Source organism: Hipposideros armiger, unplaced genomic scaffold (assembly GCF_001890085.2).
Source record: "Hipposideros armiger isolate ML-2016 unplaced genomic scaffold, ASM189008v1 scaffold_49, whole genome shotgun sequence".
NCBI lineage: Eukaryota > Metazoa > Chordata > Mammalia > Chiroptera > Hipposideridae > Hipposideros > Hipposideros armiger.
In genome coordinates, this window is record NW_017731399.1 from 466,732 (window position 1) to 483,613 (window position 16,882).

Consider the following 16,882-nt stretch of genomic DNA (forward strand, 5'->3'; position numbering starts at 1 on the left):
GGTGGGAGGGCCAGCAGGCCGCTGCCTACCTAACCGTAGGATGGAGAAGAACAGCATCCAGAACAGACCCAGCAGCGGCGCGAAGATGGCCTGTTTGACAGCGGCCATGTGGATCTGCCCATTGAGTTTGGTCGGTGCATAGGAGTAGTACATGTTATAGCGGTCTGTGATGTGCTTCATGCACAGGTACAGCAGTCCTGGGGGACAGAAGAGAGAGGCGCACTCAGTGGCTGCTCCCCAGCTGGGGCCTGTGCTGTCCCAGGTCCCCCAAAGGACTGAAAAGTGAAATTCAGGGTCTGTCAGATCGGAGCAACAGGGCCAAGGACAGGCTGGGTGCCGGCCTTTGGGACAGCCATCTTCCCTTAAGGCCCCCTATTCTGTCAGTTTGGTAAAGAGTCATTCACTCATGCATTCACTCAACAAACATCCTGTGTAAGCAGCCGTGCAGCCTCAGCCCCCTGACCTGGCCCTGGCCCTGACACCGCCTGGCCTGCCAACAGGCTCTCCCCGGTTTCCTCCCGCTCCAGGAGGTGGTCTGATGTTGTGGGGCTCAACTCCTCCTCCCCGTCTGAGGATGTGAAGCCCTGGTTGTGCCTTAGGGATAACTCACCAAAGGGGACAATGATAGGGCAGGTGATGCTGTATGCCACCACCACACTGAAGACGTTCATCATCCATGCGTACTCTCGCCCGTACTGGAAGTCTATGGCCTGGTCCTGGGGCAGAAGGCAGGAGTCACCCTAAGGTGGCCAGGTCCCCTGGGCTTGGCTGCTTCTGTGGCTCCTTATCTGTCCTCTGGGAGCTGGTCGGCAGCTCAGACCTGGAAGCAGCCTGCCTTCCAAGAAGTCCAAGAAGCACCTACCTCACCTCACCATGCCTCCCACGCCTGGTGCTTCCAGCAGGCCCCCTTCCTGGCACCCTCCCAAGTGGAACTCTGAGGGCTGTGCTTAGAGAAGGGCCTGACCCTCACCTTACGGATGTGGACTCTCTCTGGCTCCGACCTGGAGAAAAAGAGGCGGGTGCTGTACAGGCAGAGTGACCCCAGGCGCAGCAGGTCCATGCCTGTGCCAAGCAAAGCTGCGGTGATCACGTAGTTGACGAAGAAGGCGCCATTGTCTGGCAGGAACACACACCTGGGCATGGGGGAGAGTGGAAGACAGCAGCAGAAGACAAGGAGGAAAAGGGCAAAGGTTTGGGAGGGAGGAGGAGAGAGAATGCAGAAAAGTGCCAAGGGAGCAGGGATGGAGTGGAGAGGGGGAGGCGTGGAGGTAGAGATGGTGAGAATACATTTCATAATCTGTGCTCCCAGCCCAATTAAAGTTAACAAGGGCCCTTCAGAGCAGGGATGGGGATGGTCTACATAAGGTGTGGATGTGTTAGGAGATGCATGTACTGGCTTGATCTAAAGCAGGCTGTTTGACCTGGACCCACAGACCCTAGAGAGTCCATGAGTAGAATTGGGGTGGGGGGGAGGTCTGTGACCTTGAATGGGGAAAAAATTACATCTTTATGTTCACTAACCTCTAAGTGCAATTTAGCATTTCCTTCCATTAAGAATGTGGGCAAAAAAAAACCACAGCAAAGTCAGCCATGGCAGTGGGTTTGTCCCCACTGAAATCAGGTATTTTCATTTCACATTGCAGTCATTGCTGACACTTTACAATATCATTTGTGCTCATCACAACTTCAAAATGATGCTAGTCATCAGACATGCTGCTAAACTACACAGGACTGAAAATTTCCTCTCTGCAGATGTGTATGTGATGGAACTGCCCAGCTTTAACTAGGAGTCATTCAGTCACCTAATGGCCAAGCTGCCTTTCTCACATGGGTGACCCAGGCATCTCTTGATTTCCAGAGTCCCCATCTACAGAATTCTGTCAACTTCCTTGAAAAGAGTAACCTGAGAGCCCTGGACATATTTCAGAACTCCTTCAAAAGATATTTTTTCTTAATGGCATCAGAGCTGAGTCATGGACTCACAATGGTTTTCTTTCTCATATATAAACTGTATTCAAGATATTGAATAGCCAAAAATGAACTCATTCATTTTGGGAAAAAACAACAGCTTATTACAATGATAGTTTGCAGGAACTACAGAAAACTTGGAGAATTCTGATCCTCACTCTATAGAGCAAGCTACGGAAACTTGGGTGTCATTTGCAACATCATATCCTTGAAAATTAGTATTTTCAACATTTATACCCCTAAAAACAAAAACAAAAAAATTGTAATTGGTTGGAGGTCCAATACGACCTACATGCTGCCTTGTTAAAAGATCTTCCCTACCCCAGTATAATATTCTTCTTTCAGCTAAGTAACATCAGCTTTCAAAGTGATGCCTTTGAAACAATAAAATGTAACTCTAACTTGCCTATATGTAAAATGATTTGTCCTGTTGTTAAATGTGTTACAAAGATTGTGTTACAAATTCGATTTTTAAAATATTTGATAACTATATTTCAGTATAACTGGTATTCTTTGTAATGCAGGTATTTTGTGCATTTAAAGATATCTACTCAGAGTATATGTAAAATTGGTGAAATCTGAACGAGCTCTGTGGATCGTTTCAATGTCAATTTCCTGGTTATGATATTGTACTGTAGTTATGCCAGATGTTATCAGTGGGGGAAACTGGATGAAGGTTACACAGGACACTGTTGGGGGGCAATTTCCTGTAAACCTATAATCATTTCAAACACTTCAGGGAAGGCGTCCCTGGGCTTTACCAGGTGGCCAAAGGGGTCTACGCCACAGGAAAGGTTAAGAGGCTGCCTAAGGAGAATGTTTGCATGCCCTCATCTCTACTTGTGTGAGCAAATAAAGGACATATGTATCCACTTGGAGTGAACCCACAGCAGCCCCAGTGTACACTGAGGGTACACCTGGAACATGCCCTCGAGTACTCACTCAAATTTGATGGATGCCTGCTCCAGATAGTAGATGTCAAAGAGCCAGCGGAAAAGGACATCCAAACTAGAAGCAAGAGCAAGGCCAACCCTTTTGTTAAGCAACTATGAGCTAAGGCCTGGGGTTCAATTCCTCTTGGACTGTCTTCGCTCCTTCCATCCACCCTTGCCCAATCCCCAAAGACTCTTGCATCCTAATATTTCAGCTGACCAGCCCACCCACACAGCCTCTCTTCCTTCTTAATGCTGGGTCACCCCTGCCCCTAACCCTTGGGCTTTTCAGCTCAAGGCCACTTCCTTCAGCAAAGTTTCGCCAAGCCATTTCTCCTACAATGTCCTCTCCCTCTTCTGAGTTTCTACTGCACATTGGCTGCGTTTTCCCCAACGTGGGCTGCCAGTGAGCTGGTAGGGACGGCTTGTCTTCCCAGCTCAATGATAAGCTCTTTGAGGGCAGAGGTCATGGCTGACACCTTAGAGTTCACATGACACCTAGGACATGTTAGGCTCGTGACAGGCCCTGGATTGTCATTTGAGGAATGGGTTTGCAGCAATCACAGGTCGGCCTACAGAGGAGGTTCCAGCTCTAGGGTGAGCCTGGCTGAGAGGAGGGATAATTAGAGGTGCGGTACCTGGTCAGTCCCATAGAGGGCAGAATGGTCACCATGAACACCAGAAAGATGTAGCACTTGTACACTATGATAAGATTCTGACTTGATCTAGAAGGAAACAAAGAGAGAGATTTGTTCAGTGAGTGAGATGTGATGAGAACCAAGGCCTAACTTCAGGATGAAGAGAAAGAGAGAGACAGCTACCTGGCCTAGAAAATTGGTTTAAGAGCACACCCCAGTGACACCTCCATGGAGCCCGGTGAGGCTATGACCGGGAGCAGCAGGAAAGAATAGCATGGTTAAGCAGTGATGTCTGCCCTGGGCACAGGAAGGGGAGGCACATGTGTCATGTACTCGATATCTGTGAAAAGGACGTTACCAATGATACTCAGGACCCCTTTAGAGTTTCAGTAATCAACAAAAGTCCTGTTTGGGCCAGAGGAAAGACCGGGAAGGATTTGTTAGGACAAACCTCTTGGCTTACTGCCCGGTAGTATGGTAGGACATAACTGTTGTCCTTCAGGCCAAAGCAGGTCCACCTGCCCCAGGATATAACAAATACTTTCTATCCAATTAGCCACCATAGGATTATTAGGGCTAACAAATGGGAATTTAAAATGTGGGCACTGTGTGGGCTACATGGGCCTCCAGTCAGATGGAGTTCATGGGCTCCTTGCCATAGCAGCCTTCCCCACATTCTCCATGTAAACCCTGCTTTCTCCCTCTCATCCTGCGCCCTCTGCCTGTATCTCTGCCCACAGCTCCATCCCCTCCGTACATGGCTGGAGGCTGAGGGAGCAGCCCAAGGAGGACTGGCTTTGGCCCCATATCCTTTAAATGGTAGTCCTGTCTCAGCATCCCTGAAGGCAGAGGCCCGGAGACAACCCAGTCCCCTCTTTTAGGATGGTTTCGGGTATCAATTTCCATTCCATAGGCCAGATGGGAGGATCTGCACAGCAGGTGGATGGAGGTGGCATGGGGAAGAACTGGGGAGAAGAGCAGGCCTAGGAAAGGAGGTCCTAGCTTACCTGGTCCAGTGCGCTTCGAGGAAGGCAGAGAGGTAGACAATCAGAGGCATGGTCACTGTAAAGGCCCAGAGCATCAGGGAGGGGAAGAACTGGGTTATTACTGGGCTCTGTAAGGGCGGAGCAGAGGAGGACAGAGAGACATCAATGCAAGAAAGCCCCTTCACCTTGTAGGCCACCCCTGCCTTCTCCCACACTCCTGGCCTCCTCCTCAAGCTGAGTTCCAGAGCAGGCCTGGTTTCCCTGAGTCTGCACAGTGGGCTTGATATTTCTCACCTGTCTTCCTGACCAGGGTCTGCCTAGCTGGGGATAGGAAGAGGCTGACACCCCCAAGGTCAAGTGGCATCCCCAAGGGGCATAGACTTTCTATGCTGAGGTCCCTGGAGGGGCAACCTGGGCTACCCCTAGTGACTTCACGCTAAGGCCAGAGCCATCTGCTGTCATTCATGCCTCATACCTCAGGGAGATGATACTATCTTTAATGTGATGTTTTGTGATAAGTAAAAAGCTGGGAAGGATATGAAAAAAGAATCCCCAGGGATTGCCAAGGTGCTCCTACCTGGAGTTTATTGTGAAGATGACAAAGGAGAGCAAAAGTAAGCAGGAGGTCTGTGTGTGTGTGTGTGTGTGTGTGTGTGTGTGTGTACAAGCATGTGTCATGTGCATGCTGATAGAAGAGGGATGGGGATACTATGGAAAGAAGCCCTCTAGGACCATGATAACAGCCTGAGGCTATAGAACTTGGAATGGGCCAGTTCAGTTCCTCCGAACCGCCCTGTCAGTATGAAGCATCTTCTGACTCCAGGAATGGCTCCTGCAGGGCCCAGCACACCCACCGTGGAGTGGGTGTGTCTAGAAATGAGGGACGTGGAGACAGATCTGGGGTCCTGCTTCTCTCAGAAGGCTGTGTTGAAACTTACCTCACTCTGCCCCACCCTCAACCCCATCCCTGAAACCAAGGACTTCAGCTCTAGAGAACAGGGGGAGAACAGAGCTGTCACACTTGCCACACCCTCTGCTGCACCTTCTGTACCACTAGAGGGCCTGGGGTGGCCTGATTTAAAGAAGCCCTCTGAACCCACGTTTGACCGGACCACCCAAGCCCCAAAACTCACTCCAGAACCTGCCTGCAGCTCCCCCACTCTCCCTTTATTCTCCAGTCCCAGTCCCTAAGGTGGGCAGCCACCTGCATTCATCCCTTTCAAAAAAAAAAGAAACTCCATGCCACCATTTACACTGCTGTCATCTCCACCATGTTGGCGGTACATAGGCTCTAGAGTTGTGTCCCCATGGGCCCCTCACCCCATCCTCGCCTGAGTTCTTCCTTCACCTCCCTGGGGCCCCCACGCCTGGCCTGAGCAGAGGAGTCACCTGCAGCTTCTCGAGGGAGCGGGTGACGTTGTACATGTCGATGGTGTTGATGATGATGGCAGGTGTGGTGAGGAAGAAGAACAGGATGAAGAGGAAAGTGTTGATCGCGATAAAGCGGACCCACCAATGGAAGCGGCGAACAGACAGGTGTTTCCTGGGGAGGGATGGAGGAAGGAGACGACTTAGGACCCCAGGTGGGTCCTTAGACAGAGCCCACAAGCTGCTTCCTGCATGCCAGCTGTGGACTCAGGCTGCCCTGGTCTAATGCAGTCCCAAGGGCCCAGACCGGCATGCAACTGGCCCTGGACCTTGCCCTCAATCACGCCATTTGTAAATGCTCTGAATATATCCCATGCGTAAGCCAAAAAATAGATCTGAGTTCTTTCTGCAGGAAAAACCTTTTCCCCAAGGGTTGGTGCCTTTCACACTTGTGGTGGGGTGGGCTTGGGAGTAGGCAGAGGCTGTGGTGCTCAGACGAGGACATGGCCCAGCCCAGTGGGGACTGTAAGTGGGCAACAAAGTGGGACGAGAGGTCTCGATTCCTTTTCACATCCTGTTGCCTTCTTCAGTCTCAGAGGAGCTCAAAGGAGAGGGAATGGACAGAGGGGGCTTACCAAATAATGTCTTTGGGGTGTGGGGCAAAGGCGACCCTCCAGCGGTAGGATTTGACGATGGTGGTCACTGAGGACTGTTGGGGGGACGCACCACACTGGATGTACTTGTAATCGTCCAGGATGCTGTGAAGATGGGGGAAGGAGACAGGAGTCTGGGGGTGAGGCTGACGGGCTTGTGGGGATGTCATGCCAGGGTCCCACAGGTGGGCGCTCATCTACTTCCTGGGGATTCTTGAAGCCTTAGATAGGTCTCCCAGGGCCTTAGAGGTGGGTAGTTCCTAAGGCTTAGTTGCTGGAGGAAAAGGACATTAGAGGGAGTGACTGTCCAGAAAGGGAGGGAACCACACAGTTCTCAGTTAATATCTGGGCCTCTTAACAGCAGTGACAGTGCAATGACATGCTCTTTCTCTGAGGTTGACGGGGGAGGTACTAATTTCAGCCTCATCTTAATATCAATACCAATTATTGAGTTCTTTCTGTGTACCCGATGCTGTGCTAGTTGGCAATTAATATACTCCCAATTGCACCAATTACTAAATTGAGGTGCCTGCAGACAGAACCAAAGAGGGGCAGGTGCTGGTATTAGAGCTCCATCTTTGTGTTTTTTTTCATTCATGCTTCTGCTGTAATTAAACCTCAGATCCTCTTTACTGAGTGACAGTGTCTCAGAAAATAAACAGTATTGACTTATGCAGGTGTATTGTTTTATATAGCACACACACAGAATAGAACATATATCTTTCTTAACCCTCTGAGAGGTGGACAGGGAAGACATATGTAATCAAATTTGAAAGATATGAAATTTGAGAGTGTAAGTGATGTGCAAAATTGCACACAATTATTTGTGACTAAATTCTAGGCTGTCCCACTGTTCCTTTGTAGGGTTGGGGTGGGCAAGGACAAAGTGTTGTGCATGATCAGACTTCCCCAGAGAGAGGTGGGCCCCGACAATCCTCAAGAGACTGATTCTGGGGCTGTCATCTGTTTGACCCAGTCCTAAGGATCTAAGGATACTTTTAGAACATTCCAGAGTGAACCTGATCCATGTGGGGCTGCAGAGGTTGGGGCAGAGGAGAGAGGAGGCTGTAAGACTATGAATAAGGGGAGACCTGCAGCACAAGAGGAGACACAGCCAGCTGAGCTTCTATATTCTGACTCTGTCATTTGTGGTGAGGAGAGGGGTGATGTGTCATGAGGGAGAAAATGGCTATCATTCTTGTTCCCGAAGAGGAACCAAGAGTTCACAGGCTACCCTGACCACTTCTGTGCTGAAGCAAGGACATATGGGAATGAGGAGCTCAGGGCCTGGGCATCTCTGGAGACAAGCTGAGCCTGGCAGCTGGGGGAAAATGGATGTGGCCATGCTCTGGAAAGCAAGATGGCGGCTGCCTGTGAGGAGCATGGAGGGGTTGAGAGGAGGCCAGGATAGTGCAAACCAGAGGGAGGTTCTCTCCTCCTTCCCTTGGCTGAAATGAGGGTAAAGGAGGATGGTTTCAGAGAAGCAGAGGCCTATTCTTGGGGCTGGGCTGGGCATAGCAAGCTGCCAGCCCCGACACTCACCGCTTTGTCATCCTGGCATCCTGGAAGGTGACAAAGATCAGGTCCAGACGTTTCAGCTGAACACGGTTGAACTCGGCATTGAACTCATCAGTCAGTTGCTCTTCCAGCTCACTGTAATATTGCTCTGCATCTACCTGGGGTGAGATATGGCCCTCAAAGCTGGAGAGGCCAGAGCTCCAGGAAGGCCTTGCCTGGACATGAGGCCTCTCTCTACTCAGTAGCCCAGGAGGTGGTGGGCCTGAGGCCTCATTTCCATCCCCAGCTCCCTTTGAAGCTTGGCAAAGAGCTAAGGACCCCAGGTGGGCTCCAAGATTGCAACTCTAGAACAGGAAGAGGCTATGACTCTGAAATTAGCTACCTGCTCTTAGAGCTGGGGAAAGTGAGGCATAGCTGGGGTAATCAGATGCTTTAGGACTTAGGGTAGACTCAAGAGGAGCAGGAAGATGGGTTTGCAGCATTTTCAGGAAAGGGGGATGATTCTTTTTCTGGACTGGCTAGAATTCTGGGCTTCCCTGAGGCAGATATTTGAGTCTTGAGGCTGCCTTCTAGCCACAGTGGGTGGGTGATAAGATGGAGCCCACTGCCTTCACGTGTTCCTGTCCTATCTCTGTGAAAGCCTGAGGCCTGGCAGGCTATAGCAACCTACTATATTCTCTCTGGTCCTCCCATCCAAGACCAGAAGTGGGCCAGAGAAAGCCTCCCCGGATCGCTCTCGCGGTAGCCCAGAAAGGCTTCAGCTCCTCTATATTCTCAAGGAGGCAGGATGGGCGGGAAGGAACGGAGGAAGGTGCTGCAGCGTTGGAGCAGGCTGAATGGGTCCTGGGGTCTAAGGGTGCAGGTGAGGGACACTGCCTGAGCCCTAGACAGAGCCTGGAGACCCAGTGCCCAGTGCCCCAGCCCCTCCTTTGCTGTGTCCCAGGACACCTTTGTCACTTGCCTCTTTGAAGCAGGTCCAGCACTTGCAGAAGCACAGGCGGGAGCAGGGGTGGGTTTTGATCATCACCTTCCCGTACTTCTTGGCCTTGGCCGTGTAGTAGAGCCGGCCCCGCATGGCATGGCGCCTGTCCACAGGGGAGTAATGGGGAGGGGCGGGGAGGGATCTTGTGGTCAGGGGTATGGGGGGTGGGGCCAGCAGAGCCACATCCTCCTCTTCTATCCCCACCCCAGACCCAGACAGGCACTGCTGCAGCCTCACCTCTGATCGTCCAAGTCAATCAGGGTCCTGACGTCGTAGCAGAAGTGGACTCTGGTCACTGCACACCCTGGATAGGCCTCACTGCAGCCACAAACATGGATGCTGAATCAGCTGTGGGGCTGGGAATGTGCCACCCTAGCCCGTGCCCAGAGCCTCAGCCCACACGGCTGGGTGGCTTAGCTGCCTGTGTGGTTCTTGGTTCTTGGGCAGAGAATCCAGCTCTTGCTCCTAAAGCCAAACTTCAGGGTTGATCCCTGGTAATCTGAGATTTGCTACATCCTTCCCAGATGACCCAGAACAGGGCCAAGCGGCACAGCTGGAAACTGCTCCTCATGGAGAGATAATGAGCTCCTGGGGCTGGGAATTTGGGTCACAAAAGACGTCTCAAGATGATCTGCTTTAGATAACTGTGGTCCAGGACTCCCTGGGCTTGTAGTTGGAGCAATGAGGGAAAGGAAAATTAGCTCCCCCACCCCCCAACACCCACACCATGCATGGAATCTCTGACCTCAGAAGGCCTGCTCTGGACCCAGGGCCCCCTCATTCTGAAAGGCTGACCCTCAGCCCAGTCCAGGGTGAGCGACCACCTGGGGTATCTCTCACCCCACCCTCCTGAACTGGCTCACCACCCACAGGAGCACGCAGGCAGGGTTACTAGCAGGAGGCAGTGCATGCTCAGCCCACCCAAACCCACTTACTGAAAATGCTTAATGATGATTTCTGGGTCTTGGATTTCTTTGGGGACATAGGTGATCATCAGTGTCCTTGTGACCTAGGTGGGGAGGGTGAATGCAAAAGGAAGATCGTGTTCACATGAACTCCTGGATGTCTGGGTCTTTGGACGGCCCAGGAGCTTCTACTTGCCACGCCCGACAGGCTGAAGCATTCAGGGGAACCTTTCAGGGGTATGTGGATATGGGTTCTGGGGTAAAGTCAATCATTCATTCGGATGGATGCCCTCGAAGGTGCTGATCCCACTTCACTGAACCTTTGAAAGGCTGAGGGTGGGAACCAGGGCTGTTCCTCTTCACTCTTTCATTTCCCCACCAAAGCTGGACAGCTCACATGCCTCTTCCCTTGTGATGCCTGCCCACGACCCCTGGCTGCTCATCTCCACACCCAGAGGCACCTGTGCCCTTCAAACACTGGGACACTGCCAGGGCCTCTTTCCTGGCCTTGGGAGCATGCGCAGCCCACGTGCAGGGCAAGGAGTGGAGAAGAGGTAAAGCCCCCTAATGCATCCCTCAGAGAGCGATGGACAGGGAGTTCATGGGAAAGTGCCCCAACTGCCACCATTAGGCTGGGAAACTCTAGGGCATCCACTCTACCGCAATTCTCACAGCTTCCCATGGGATTAAGCATCCACTTCCCTAGGGGTGAGCTGCCCTTGCTGCTGGCTCCCTTTCCTCACAGGCTTCTCTCCCAGTTCCACTGTCCTTCCCCCACCAGCAGCCCTTCCTAGGATCGCCTCCCAAATAAGCAAATGCTACGCAAACCCTTGTCTCAGGGTCTGCTTGGGAGATGGGGTAGGAGTGATCCAAACCAAGGCGGCGAGGAGACTTAGGGGCAGGACATGGGGTCTCTGACCTCAGAAAGATTCTAAAGGGGCAAGGAGCTGGGGCATAGCTGGAGTGGGCGAGGCTAGTGAAAATGTTTACCCAGTGGTTCAGCAGGGGACACGGATCCTGCTGGTTCAGGAGTTTCTTAACCCTTGAGCTTTTGGAGGGTAAGGAGGTCCAGGGGCCCTCGGAGAGGGGACAGGGCAGCAGGAGCGCAAGGGTAGGAGGCACCTGGGAACAGCTATTTACCAACCAGTTTGGAAATGACTCAGTGGTTTAGTAACTGGGATGGCCGTGCAGGGGTGCTAGGCGATGAATCACAGGGCTAAGGGGAGGAAGCTTCTCTGCTCAGGGGAGACCGCTCCTCACAGGTGTGCAAAATGTGCTCCGCTGGGGAGCCTCTGAGGCTGGGCGTGGGAAGGTCCCGCTGCAGAGGGGCTCCAGCTGGGAGGGAGCAGTTCTGGGAGCTCTTTTGACTTACTCACCTTGGAGTTCAAGTTCTTGGGCACAAACCCTAAGCAGTGATGAGCCATGAAGATGAGGTTGGTGATGAAGTAGAGGAAGGAGAAGAAGCCATGCAGCCACAGGATGTTACTCCTGCCAGGAGCGAGACACAGCAGGGTGAGGCCCCCTCTCCCACACACACACACAGTCTCCCCCCAAGCCCCCTCTCCCTCAGACCACCCTCTAGTGCTTCCAGACACCCAGGCACCTTGGAAGGGATGGCAGTGGTGAGATGGCTAATTAAGGCTAACATTTATTGAATGCTTACTATATGCCAGCCCCAGGGCGGGACGAGGTACTTTACACACATTTTCTCACTAGACTCTCACACCACGTGAGGATGGTCCTGTTAACTGTCTTCCTTTTACCCCTAGGGAACTGAGGGCCAGAGTGGTAGGTGATCTGCTTGAGGTCACTCCTAGCAGTGGCAGCGCTGGGGGGTGAGCCCAGAGACTCCCCATCGCTATGTTGTACTGTTAGTGGCTGCAGTCCAGACCCCCACAGCTGCCCAGCAGGCCAAACGGAAGGGCTGCCCGACCACTGTGATGAGGGACTTTGGGGTCCTACCAGGGCGGGAGGAAGGATTTGGAGGAAGGAGGTGGCCCCAGTGGATTTGCTACACCTCCCCTGGTAAGAAGAGTGGTGGCACTTGGGCTTCGGGCTCATGTAATACTGTTCCAAGGCATCTGGCCAGGATGACTGCTCAGAAACAGGGCCTAGCTCATCTGGTGTGGCTTGAGGAGAGAAAGGCTGCCTTGCTTCAAAGTATCTCCTCACCACTTGTCCCAGTGCCTGACATTTCGCCTAACATTCCCCATCTAGCTGGCCGCCTCGGTCTTCAGTTTCCTCAGAGGGGGCAAGGTCACGTGGTCTCTAAGGAACGTTCCGGTATGGATTTATGAACCTTGATGGCTTTTTGCTGCCTAATTAAAATTCACTTCTTGTTGGGAAGGTGTAGGCACCTCAAACCAGTGGAGGCCTGGGAGAAGCTGGTAAGCTCTGCTCTGGTGTTGGCAGCACTCTGGGAGGAACTGGCTGACAGGAGAGGTGAGAGGAAGCTGCAGCCCCATTCTGTTGATTTCGGGGTTTGATGGATTGCAGGGTGCAGGGACAGAGGGGGGTGGGGCATGTGTGTATGAACCCCCACTCACACCTGCTGGAACTGGTGCTTCTGCTTTGTCAGGAAGTTGGTCAAGCGTGGCCAAGACATCTAGTGGGTCTATTTTCTCAACATGAACCAGCAGGGACTCATCTAGCTCAGTACAAATTGATTTGACCACGCATTGGGTTGGCTGATGGTAAAATCCGTGGTTCCTGGACCATGAAGGCTGGAGGGGGCTTAGCGATCATGTAAAACAGCCCTCCCCCCACCACAGACTAGGAGTGAAGCTCAGAGGGGATGGATGCACTGTCCTAGACCCAGGGCCAGCTAATGGCAGAGGTGGGGCATGGACCCAGGTCATGTGATTTCTCCATCCTTCCATTGTGGGAATCAGTTTTATGTATCCCTCGATTATATGAGGGTTGACCCGGGCCTATTTTGTGGGCAAGGAAGCAATACCCTAAACCTCTACTCACTATAGGGTCTTTGCCTGTTAGGAACTGGACATACTAAGCAAATAGGACCATCTCTCCAAGTCTTCAGGAGTGTCTGGCTTGGGTAGTTCCACTCATTATAGAGACACTGCACCAAGATACCCATTTTAGGAGACTCGGAGGCACCAAGAATCCTGGCCCACCAAGAGAATACAACTTCTGACATCCCATATAGGACACAGGTTCCCAAGGAAATCAGGCTTTTCTTAACAGCAAAGCAGTGCCCACAGTACGGACCCACACGTTGAACTTTCTCTCCCCACCAACACCCTCAGACATTAGAATGGGAGGTAAGATGATCAGGTACCTACTCTGTGGAGACATTGACAATGGTGGTTCGACCAAAGTGACTATTCCGGTCTGAAAGAGAAGAAAGTTGCTGACTTGAAGCCTGGTTCTTTGATTGCTGTGAGATGCCAGGATTCAAGGTTCTCAAACGAGTGTCTGGGCTTGCCTACGACTTGCCCTTCCTTCTAGCTCCCCAGAGCTTGGCCCCAGCTTCCAACAAAAACAGCAGAGGCCTCGTCTTCTCCCTGGGTCTGCTGACTGGGGCTCCTTGGCAATGAAGCAAGCCCGAGTCTCAGTGTGGCATCACTAGTGCACGACTGACACGTGATTGACACACGGTCAATGCTTGCTGAGTGGAATGATGAAATTAGCAATGCTGTTACCACTGAAAACAATCACAAAAACCTGGAACTCCAGAAAATGTGATGCTTCCTTACTCAGAGTAAATCCTCCAGCTAAGTGTATTAGTTTGTCAGTGTAGACATCTCCAGGTTTTGTAAAACATGCCTAGAAATCCTGCATTATGTCGTCATTGCCAGCACACTAGCTTAGGGTGAGGGTCTGGAAAGACAGGGTCAGAAGTTGTTGTGCTCTGGTGGTGGCATCTGGTGGCATGGACACTGTGTGCCACGTTGAGTTAACTGAGGTCAAAATAAGTAGAAACCTGAGCAATCAAGGTAAAGCTGGCTGCACCTGGGCATTTCAGGCGCTATTCTACACCACATAGGTGTACAGCCTTCATGCAGCTCTGTCCGTCTCCTATTTCTTAGAGAAATTCTGGCTGTTGTTCACTGAGTACCTACTACATCAGGTACTGTGCCAGGCCCTCAACACGCATTATCTCTCACTCCCCGTGACAGTTGGGAAAACCGAGGCTTTACTGAATATAAGATTAAATCATTTGCTAGTAGGGCAAAGATATTTTCTGAGAAGCAGATGTGGGTAAAAGTTGGGGAACCAAGATTTTTCTGTCTTTGAGGCCCAAGCCCTCACCCATGATGTTATTTTGTCAAAAGGACTTAGCCTGTTATAACAAGTGTAGGTAGCTGTCTTATGAGACAAATTTTGCCCTATGGTCTGTGTCCATCAGAGTAGGTACAGGGAGAAATCAGGTTTAGGGATCTTTGCAGTGGGTCAGACATCATAAAGGGGCCTCCAGGAACACCTGGCCAGGTGTGGTGTGGGATCATGAATAATCCTGAATTACTACTACTGCCTGCTAGATGCCAGGCTCTGGGCCGAACTTGTGATGAAGGAGATACCATCTCCAGTCACCAGTGAGAGACCTAAAGTGTGAGTTGCCTTAGGTCATGTAACTAATTTTGAGAAACAGAATTAAAACGTAGATGTCTAGACATCAAAGACCCAAGCTCTGTCCTGTCTACTAGGCTGCCTCTCAGGTCTAATGAGAGCCCAGGGCCCGCTGAGCTCTGCCTACCCAGCACGGTCCCCGTGTAGTTGATGGGCAGAATGATGCCCAAGGAGGGAATGCAGAGAATGAGCACAAAGATGATGAGATGATACTGGAACATGATGTAGACACGGGCATCGTCGCCACACTTGCTGATCAGATCTTCGTTCCTGGAAGAGACACACAGACAAGGACACGCTTCAGGAGCCGGTGGGGCCACAACTTAAGTCAGGAGGGGGTGTAGATAGAAGAAAAGGAGAGATTACCATCCTAACCCCAAGGTATTCTTTTTTTTTTTAAGAAACATCTCCCTGTTTCTCAAAGCCTCTGTTATGCCTGAAATGCATTTCGCTGAAATTTCCCAGGCCTATCAAAGATAGACGCTATGTTATAGGTACACACTTAGGGATTAAGAAGCATTGAAATCAAGCATTCATTTGGTCTTTTATTGCTTCTTCAAACATTTTCAGTGCTTGCTATGGTGCAGAGAACGGACAAATCACTAGTGATAGCAAGATGCATCCTACTTTTAAAAAGTTACTTCTTTTCATCATTTAAATTAAAAAGGAATACTTAAAAACACAATGAGCTATCACCCTACACTGCCAGATTGGCCAAAGTTAGAAAGTCAGGCAATACCAAGTGTTGGGAAGGGTATGGGGCACTGGGAACTCTCCCACTTCAATGGGTACATACTTTGGCACAGCCACTTTGAATAACAGTTGTTATTATCTACGGAAATTGAATATATGCCCACCCTATGACCTAGCAATTTCACGCCTAGGTTTATATCTAACAGAAATTCATGCACATATGCATCAAGAGACATGCATAAGAATCTCACAGATACATTCTTTGTAAAAGTGAAAACAACTTAATGTCTATCAAAGGTGGAATAGACATAAGAATTGTCTTGGTGAGATATACCAAGGGTGCCAAAAAAATGTATACACATTTTAAGACAGGAAAACTGTATTAAAATTATAATACTCAGTATATACCGATAACAAAAGATGAATACAAGTTACATTTGACTTCTGCAATTACAAGAGGTGCTCAAAGTGGTTACCATCAGTGTCCGGACATTTCTGATTACAGTGAACTATACGGCTTGAACGACATTGACCAAAGTGGCACCCCTGGTATATATGTGAGATATATATGTAGTGATCTACTCCAGGTAGATAGATAGATAGATAGATAGATAGATAGATAGATAGATAGATAGATAGATAGATGATAGATAACATTATGTAGATATAAAATGAATTACTACACAGAGATAAAAATAAATGACTATAGCTGAACTTCACAAACACAATGTTGAGTGAAAGACGCCAGGAACAAACAATACATGCGCTATGATTTCATGTACAAAGTTCAAAAACAGGTCATACTGAACTACAGAGTTAGAAGTCAGGATACCGGTTGCCTTTGGAGACGGGGAGGTGGTAGGGGATTGGGAGGGTAAGGAGGGGCTCCTGGGACGTTATGTCCTGATTCTTGATCAGGATGGTGGTTGCATAGACTTTGCTCTGTGACAACTGAGCAGGACATTTACTTTTTGTGCACTTTTCTGTGTGTGTTATACTTCAATAAAAAATTTAAAAGTAACACATACGTATTATAGAAACTTTGGAAAATGCAAAAAAAGAAGAAAATCATGCACCCTACAATCTTACCCAACCTCAGACAATACCTATTAAGAATTTTGGTTAATTTCCTTTAGTTTCTTGTGCCGATTTAATGTAATGACTGTAGTATAAACAGCATTAGATGTATTGCTCTTTTGCTTAGTATCTCATTTTAAGCCTTTTCTGACTATTTTACATTTTGTCTAAATGTTTTCATGGCTGCACAATGATAATGGTGACAGTGGCCTCTGTTTATGGAGCACTGGTTCCTGCCCAGCCCCGTGTTGGCTTCCTCACTCCACTGGAGGATGTACCATAGCTGACTCACCCTTGTCCTCTGGTCAGGCTTGTAGGCTGTATGCAATGTCTAGCATCCAGTCCAGGATTCAGATTTATTTTAAACAATGCTACAAAGCGTATGTCTTTAAGGCTTTCAAAAATCCCTTTAGGGAATTATTTAGAGCTCTCGATTTTTAAACTGCAAACAGTAAAAATACTTCCTGCCTTAGACTTGAGAATTAAATCCTAAGAATGGGGTGGATGAGAACCGGTGAGAAGGCTGCACGTTGAAGAGGGAGAACAGGGGAGTGTCTTGCTTCAGACTTCGG

General features: G+C 50.0%; 1 protein-coding gene across 1 annotated transcript in view; it reads right to left on the reverse strand.

Moving 5' to 3' along the window:
• The window catches only part of TMEM63C (transmembrane protein 63C), a 35,615-nt gene that overhangs the window by 9,702 nt on the left and 9,031 nt on the right, over positions 1–16,882 (reverse strand). The window contains exons 5-19 of the mRNA XM_019640286.1: positions 14,668–14,810; positions 13,253–13,301; positions 11,327–11,438; positions 9,981–10,054; positions 9,283–9,363; positions 9,025–9,148; positions 8,088–8,221; positions 6,528–6,650; positions 5,914–6,067; positions 4,546–4,652; positions 3,539–3,625; positions 2,911–2,976; positions 971–1,133; positions 611–716; positions 30–197 (exon numbers count right to left, since the gene is read on the reverse strand). Of these exons, the coding sequence (XP_019495831.1) occupies positions 30–197; positions 611–716; positions 971–1,133; positions 2,911–2,976; positions 3,539–3,625; positions 4,546–4,652; positions 5,914–6,067; positions 6,528–6,650; positions 8,088–8,221; positions 9,025–9,148; positions 9,283–9,363; positions 9,981–10,054; positions 11,327–11,438; positions 13,253–13,301; positions 14,668–14,810 (1,691 nt within the window). The remainder of the gene's footprint in view (positions 1–29; positions 198–610; positions 717–970; positions 1,134–2,910; positions 2,977–3,538; positions 3,626–4,545; positions 4,653–5,913; positions 6,068–6,527; positions 6,651–8,087; positions 8,222–9,024; positions 9,149–9,282; positions 9,364–9,980; positions 10,055–11,326; positions 11,439–13,252; positions 13,302–14,667; positions 14,811–16,882) is intronic.